The 7,311-nt window shown below is 55.2% G+C and overlaps 1 protein-coding gene across 1 annotated transcript in view; it reads left to right on the top strand.

Annotated features, from left to right (window-relative positions):
• Positions 1–151: 151 nt before the first annotated feature.
• ERICH6 (glutamate rich 6) overlaps positions 152–7,311 on the top strand; it is a gene marked incomplete at its 5' end in the record, with an annotated part of 8,989 nt that continues 1,829 nt past the window's right edge. The window contains 10 exon segments of the mRNA XM_026854654.1: positions 152–293; positions 1,969–2,015; positions 2,120–2,236; positions 3,415–3,516; positions 3,593–3,741; positions 4,704–4,771; positions 5,504–5,664; positions 5,775–5,860; positions 6,533–6,685; positions 6,951–7,182. Of these exon segments, the coding sequence (XP_026710455.1) occupies positions 152–293; positions 1,969–2,015; positions 2,120–2,236; positions 3,415–3,516; positions 3,593–3,741; positions 4,704–4,771; positions 5,504–5,664; positions 5,775–5,860; positions 6,533–6,685; positions 6,951–7,182 (1,257 nt within the window).

The following is a 7,311-nucleotide window of genomic DNA, read 5'->3' as shown; positions in this document are numbered from 1 at the left end:
GGCACACACCGGGAAGCGCCTTCAGCCCCCGTTAGGTACCGCCAGGCGCCGCTGGCTCCGTCTGCCGGGGTTGTGATTAACCACGCTCGGGGTCTCCTCCGTTAGTAGAACCGTGGGGGGCCGCCCCGTGGAAGTCATCGTGTGTGACTAACCGGTGGGTTTGTGTCTTGAATCAAGGGAAGCGGAAACGTCGGGCAGTGTGGAAGCCGTGGCGGCGCGGGAGCTGCCGGGGCTCTCGGTGCCGACGCAGACAGGCGCTGGTGGGCTTCACCGACACGCCGACAGAGAACCAAGTAAGAAACAGCTTCGTTCGACAGAGATGTTGCTCACTTGTTTTGGCTTTCACTCCCGCTGCCTTCTACTCCAGGGTCCTTCATGGAAGACACGTAACTTCGTGATTTCCCAAAGATCCTTTTGCAAAGTGGTGGCAGACCCGGGGAGCAGCCCCCGGGAACCCCCCCTTGCAGGGCCCCCGTTAACCCCTCTGCGGAGCCGCCTCCAAACTCCCCCCCGGGTCCCCGTGAAGGTGCAGGAACACGGCGCAGGCCGGCAGAGCGCTCAGCAGCAGGCAGAGACCACGTCTTGTGTTCCCGGGAGAGGTAGTGGCAGAGCCTCTATGGAGCGCTGAAAATACCTCGACCTTCTTTCTCCTGCTGCTCAGCTGAGTCGTGCCGGCACGTGTCCGAGTGCCCGGCTCCTTCGCTGAGGCACCGCACCCCAGCACGCGGCCGCCGGCAGCACAGGCTGCTTGACCCCGTCCCTTTTGGGCAGCACATCCAACAGCCTCGGTGTTTCCTTTCCAAGGCCAGGCAGCTCTCCTCCCTGGGAGAGCGTGGCCCGCATCTCACCCGCCTCCGAGAGCAGGAGGAGAGATCTGGGCCACAAAAGGCAGGCGCCAGCGGGCAGTGCTGGGGAGCTGTGTGCAGCCCCGTCCCCGCGGAAGGGGGACACGCAGCCCACGGCAGAGGAACATCGATGGCTTCTCGCTGCTGCTCATGCGGGGTTTACAATCCATCACTCTGTGACACAGCTTCGGGCAGGGGGTGGTCACAATCCCATCTTTGAACTGTGATGTAAAAAATCAAAGTTCAAGCACACAGCACCCGCATCATTCAGCCTCCTGGAAGTGCCAGTGAATCCCACAGCACCACTTTCTGCTTTTCCTCCTGGAGCATTTGCTTCCAGGCACGTTCCAGAGCTGCGGCTCCAGCTGCAGTCCTGGGAGTTGGGTGCTGACTTGGGGCTGTCGTGATTTTTACCCCATCCTTTTTAAATACACTTTCTGTTTTTTTCATACTTCCCAAAGCGGACTTAGGAAGGATTTCATATTTCAGCCTGCCCAGAGTTTCATCTGGCCAAGTGTTTTATGGAAAGCAGGACAACCTTAGAAAGGCAAGACAAATTCTGTGGTGACAAGGGAAACTGAAGTTCAGGATTGAAAGAGCTAGGAATGTGTTTAGTGTACCCAGAGCGGGGGCTACAGTGGCTGGCACGCTGGGCTGTGACTCCCCAGGGAAGGGATGTACGTGGGACAGTGCAGGTGTGCACCTGGGGCACTGCCCATGGGAGGGAACCGGGCACCCGCTCAGCAGAGAGGTTTCCTGTTGCCCCAAAGGCCAAAAAGCCCTTCACTGCACTTGCACAGCAGAGTGCCCTTGGAAATGAGAAAAATCTTCAACCGTCTCTACAGCTCTTTCTTCTTAGGACAAGAGAGGCTGGAAAGGCTTCAGAGGATAATGCAGGATTAGATTAGTGCTCGAGTCGCTGACCCCAAGCACTCGGCCCTCTCCATGCCTCCGGCGGGAGGGTTTTGTACAGCCCGGGTGGGGGTCAAGGCCCGGGGCAGCCGATGGGGCTGCCGAGGCAAGGCTGGCGTGCTGAACGGGGAACGGAACAAGTGTCTCTAGAAGGGCAGCTTTCCCAGAACACAGCCCTGCTGCTCAGTAATTGTCGTTATCATCACTGCAGCCCCGTCGGAAGAGTTCAGCAGCTTAGATGTCCTGTGTGACACGGAGGTAAGGACTCTCCTGGTCGTGTTTATACATTTTATGCTTAATGGTTTTACGCCTGAACAAAGAGATGATGACTCCACATTGTTTTTGGTGTTTTCCCCTTTGAGTTTGAAGGAGATTTTGTGAAGCTATTCAAGAAGTCGCTGTGCACACTGCCATCCGTTGGCCTGCCTGCCCTCCTGGCCCACAGACCCGAAGCCTCTCGAGAAAACCTACAGATCCAGGTGAGCCAGTGGCGGGTGCTCCCTACTCTGTCGCTTTTTCTGTTTATTTTAAATTTCTACAATTCCCATGCAGGAAAAATATAATATCATTTGCTAAGCCAGTGCCAGAGTTCCTTTATGAAGGGGGTTTTCTTTTGTGAGGCTGTTGAGATGCTGCTTGTTGCACACACCTCCACAGCAGCTCCTCCCCCACCGCCACATCCTGTGTTGAGAATTTCCTAGCAGAAGATTTTACTCTTTGGCTACAACAGATATACAAAATGTATATAAATACTAGGTGCACAGTCAAAGAATACATGCAGGGCTCAGCCCTCCCAGTAACCCTTAGCAGAGTGAAGTCATCAAAGAGTTAAGCCAAGGCATGAGGAGGGGAGCGAGGGGATTCCCATGCACTCTGCGCTCCAGAGAAGGCAGGTATTCCAAACTGCTGTTCAGGAAAGGATTTGAATGGAAGTGTTGAACAGGTAGTGGAGTAAATGAGGTGCAAGTGCAGCGCAGCAGCCGAGCAGCCCGGAGCAGGTGCCCTTCACCCCTCGCTGCTGCACCGGCCGCTCTCACCCTGAGCGGGGCTGCGCCGGGGACCGAGGGCCTCAGACGAAGCTCAGCAGCGTGCTCCTGGCAGCTGCACCAGGAGTGACACACTGAAAAATGTGTTGTCAAAAACCAGGTTATTTCTTTCAGAATATCTAGTACCCATCCTCAGTATCCTGCAGCAGCCCTGATTTGCATCTGGCCAAATATGCTCAGTCTTTTGCCAGCAAATCTGCTGGTGGTTCCTTGTGAAATTCCGCACAGATTTTCCGATGATCCACAGCGCGTCAGTCTGGGAGCTGCTTCTCCCCGAAGCCGTGAGCAATGTATGTGAGAGGGTGAATGCAGCAGGGTACCCGGCTATAGCATTCTGCATGCTCTGGGGCTTTCCCTTGGAAGGAACAGGTCTCGTAAATACTAAGTCACCCTATTTCTTGGAGGGGTTTTATTTATTGACTATGCATCGGCTTTTCTTTTTGGTAGTTTCCTGAACCTGATGTTTTGAATTAAATCTTTTCAAAGTATCACAAGAGGCAGATCTGTTTTAACTGCTCTTACACATTGAATTTTGAGCAGATCTCTCTTCCCCCAAGATAGAGGAGGATTTGCATGCTGATACCATTTTTCCTCCCCCCTCCCCGCCGCAGGCAGAAGAGGGCTGTGCCCCGAGGTGCGAGTACTGTGGCAGCCTGCTGAGGCCGTTCCCCTCCCTGGAAGACCCTGGCCCGCCGCCGCAGGGTTACGCCTGGGTGAGCTGTGGGGCAGATCAACAGGGGTGTGCTGTGGCAGGGCCCGCTCCTGTAGCACCGCTCCTCTGCCTTTCAGAAATTCTGCTGCGAGCGTAACCAAGACCTCTACGAGTTCATCGTAAGGGAGAGGAGGGGCCGCGAAGGCGCCGGGAGCGTTCTGGCTGCTGTCGGCCCCCGGGAACCCCTCGGCACCCACAGGCTGTCCCAGGGGAGAGCGGACCAGAGGTACTGTGGGAGAACTGGGATCGGGCCTCTAGGAGGCAACTCCGGAGGGAAAAGAGGCATTACAGAAATGAAACTGCAGTGAGAGGGAATGAAAGAAGAAAAAAATTTGCTTTAGGCAACCCAAATACATATTTGTCTGGACCTTCTTGGCTTTTCTCTTCCCAGGCTGCGTTAGAAGGTGGTGAGGTATGAGCCAAGGAAAGCATTAATTCTGCTGCTGACAGACCTAGTATCTAGAGACTGAACCGTAAAACTCTGGCTGTGGGAGGGACAGTATTTAGGTCTGGCTTTTACCTCAGGTGCTGAAACAAGGCTTGCATTTTATTTCTCTTTTTTGCTGCATAAACATGCGTTTGGATTCCAGTTTCCAGAGTCAGGAGAACTCCACAAGTGTGACTTCTGTCGGGCTGTTTAGGAGGCTCAAAGCTTATAGAAATGCCTAAGCTTATGGCACAGGCTCAAGGAAAAGTAAATCAGCACACCTGGAAGTAAACTGTGTGTTTCCTTGATGATCCTCTGCAGGCTGGTGGGGCGAGTACCTCCTGTTATGTGCAGAGCATAAACCAGAGCCATTGTCAGGTGCTATCTAATCTACGGGAAGCTAGAGAAGGAGAGCAATGAAAACGTTGGAGATGAGCTGGTTTCTTGGTCTTGGGGGCAGCTCCTTCTCTTTTATGTAAGATCTTGATATGAAATCCATAACAAGGCTGAGCCGTGCTGTCAGCAGAGCTGGTGCCATGGCAATCAGAGTCAGTTCACAGAAGCCTCTCCACAGCAGAAATCCCTTTTTGCTGAGATACTGATATTTTGGTGCTGCTCTGTTGCTTCTAACTGCTATTTGCAATTATGCGAGTGGAGAGTGAAACAGGTTCAGAAACTCGTGTTCCTCTGGCGATGACAGCGCTGCTGCAGCTTTCAAAACCAGATACAGGAGCTGCATGGGGAACGCTTTCACTTTGCAGGCAGCGGGAGAGGCGAGTGGCCAGGCAGTTGGCTTTCCTGGCCGCAGAGCCGACGGCAGCAGCTGAATGTGAGTTCCCATTGCCTTAGCTCTTTCTTTGTCTGTTTATTACAATGAACTCGGTGGAGTTGCTTGTCTCTAATGCTCTAATTGAACAGGAGGATTCATGCAGAGACAAGTGTGCAATCCCCCTGAATGAGATACTGCCATGTTAAATAATCCCTCACGTGACAAAACAAAAGCAGTTACCTGCCCACTGCAGAGGGTTTCTCCTTGCTGTGACTTTCAGTATTTATGCACAAAACTGACCTTAGAGGACCAGGGGTTGGCACGGCCAAGCCCTTGGAAGGCAGGAACTGCCAGAATGAGGGGAGTAGCACTTTGCCAGCTCAGGTGAATGCTCCACTAATCCTTGCCCAGGCTGTGAAATCAGAGGCATTTTGACTAAGAACAGATGAACTAGATTTACAGTATGAGCGTATTTCCACAGAGGGTGGCAGGGCACTGAGGCTTCTGCAGCACCAGGGATTTCAGGCTGTCAGTCCTTCAGAACACAGAGCTGTGAATGCTACCCAAAAAAAGTCATTCCTGGCTCACACAGACGTGTATATACACACAACTGAAAAAACTGTATCTTTTTTTCATAATCCTGCTCTCTGAAATAGCTGAATGCTTTGGACTGTCCTTGCTAGATAGAGAATACCCCAGGACAGAGCACCCCAGGCAGAAATTCCCCCTGCCCCAGGTTGCAGCCTCCCCGCGGCGGCTGGCCCGAGGCACAGCCCCCCCTTTGCTCCGCAGGCTCGCACCAGGCCGGCACCATTTCCTACCTGCTTTCCCAGGAGCCCCCGTCGCCGGCCGGCCGGACGCTGGTGCCTGCCGAGAGCAGGGCAGAGCCCGCGGAGGAGCCCGAGGAGGAGCCCGGGGTCACCTGCTGCGACTTCAGCCCGGCGGGCGGGGGGGTGAGCCGCTGCTGCCCCACGCCATGGCTGTGCCCCCCTGAGTCCTGCCTGGCAGGGCAGTGGGTGCAGGGCCGCGGTCGTCCGTGGTACCGTTTCTTTTCCAATCTTAGGTAGTGAAAGATGGATTGTTGGAAAAATATTACAGACACGGAGGGAAATTCCTCACCATGCTTCCAGATGGAACAGCGCAGTTGTTGTATCCTTTACGGGGCTCATTCACCTGCGTTAGTCCAGTTGGTCCAGACATTTTTGAAGTCACACACGCTATTTTTCCTTATTGTGGCTGACTTCTTTCTGAGCTGGGGGGTTATGAAAATGTACCCGAGCTCTGCTTTGTGCTCCGGGATGCCCCTGCCCTGGGGATGCCACGTGAGTGCTCCCAGCAGCATCTGGCTGGAAGGAAACCCCAGGGAGACACTAAATACCTGCTGGCTGGGCACGGTCCGGTCAGGTTTCTGGAGCTCTTCCCCCTGCCCCAAGTTGTTTTGGTTTTTTTTCTCTGCCCCTGTTTTCTCTGCTGTCACCCAAGCAGAGTAGTTTGACCACCTCGCTTTGCCAGGCTCATACTTTCAACCATAACTTTGTTTGAGAACGTGTCTTTAAAATAAACTTGCCAAGCGGTTCTGCCCGCGTTAGTGGTTAGGAAACAAGAAAAATGTATTCCGTGTCTAACTGCTCTTTTGTCAGGGAATCCTCCAGGGCAGGAGCGGGGCGCAGGCAGCGTCCCCTCGCAGGCTGGCAGCTGCTGCCATCCCGCTGCACACGCAGCCACCCGGGTGGGGTGTCAGTTACCCCCGAGCAGCGCGCTGAGCTACTCCGTATGTAACGCCAGAGCGGCGCAGGGTTACGGAGCCCTTACCGAGGACAGTTATCCATCTGGAAACCTGGCCATCGTCGTCATACGGGAGAAAGCCCGGGCCACCTGCATAGTGCGGGAGGACGAGGCCAGGACCGGGGCGGTACGGGCAGTGTTTACGTCCGCTGGCAGAAGTACGTGCTACTACCCGGACGGAGCCGTGTGGTACGTTCTCGCTGGTCAGAGCAGTTCTGCTCTCCACCGCGCGCTTTAAATTTCCAAGCTCGTAAAGGGTATTTTTAATAGTTTTCAAAAATTCAGTGACAGCAGCTCGTGGGCCCTGCTTGGGGTGTCCCCAGGGGAGCAAGGCCCACCCAGCCCTGTCCCGAGCAGCGGGGTGAGGCCCCGACCCGGCTGCGCCTCGCTCCTGCCCCTGTGGGGAACGGCCGCAGGCGCTGCAGGGCTCAGCGCTTTGGTTTTCCTCTTTTAGGATAAACCTGAACGTCGAGGGGGGGCAGTATCTGGACCGAGCAGGCAGCAGGGTGAGACGTTGGACGTGGCCAAACCGCGTTGTGGTGTCGGGACCCCCCGTCCCGCTGCGCCCCGTCTTCATCGCCCTGAACCAGCACGTGGGGGTGAGGATCCTGGGCCAGGACAAGATCACCGTTTCCTTCCTTGCCGGGGGGCAACAAGCAAAACTCAACGTGGGAACCAAAGTGCAGGTACGTGCCAAGCACACGGGCGGCTCTGCATGAAGCCGCTCCCCGCAGCGGGCGCAGGGTAGCTGGGGCAGCGCCGCTCATGCTGCTGCGGGTGCTCCCCGCATCGCCCCACGTCCTGCCCCCCACGAC

Source organism: Athene cunicularia (assembly GCF_003259725.1).
Source record: "Athene cunicularia isolate RWA chromosome 9 unlocalized genomic scaffold, athCun1 chr9_part1, whole genome shotgun sequence".
Classification (NCBI taxonomy): Eukaryota; Metazoa; Chordata; class Aves; order Strigiformes; family Strigidae; genus Athene; species Athene cunicularia.
This window is presented reverse-complemented; position numbering and strand designations above follow the sequence as displayed.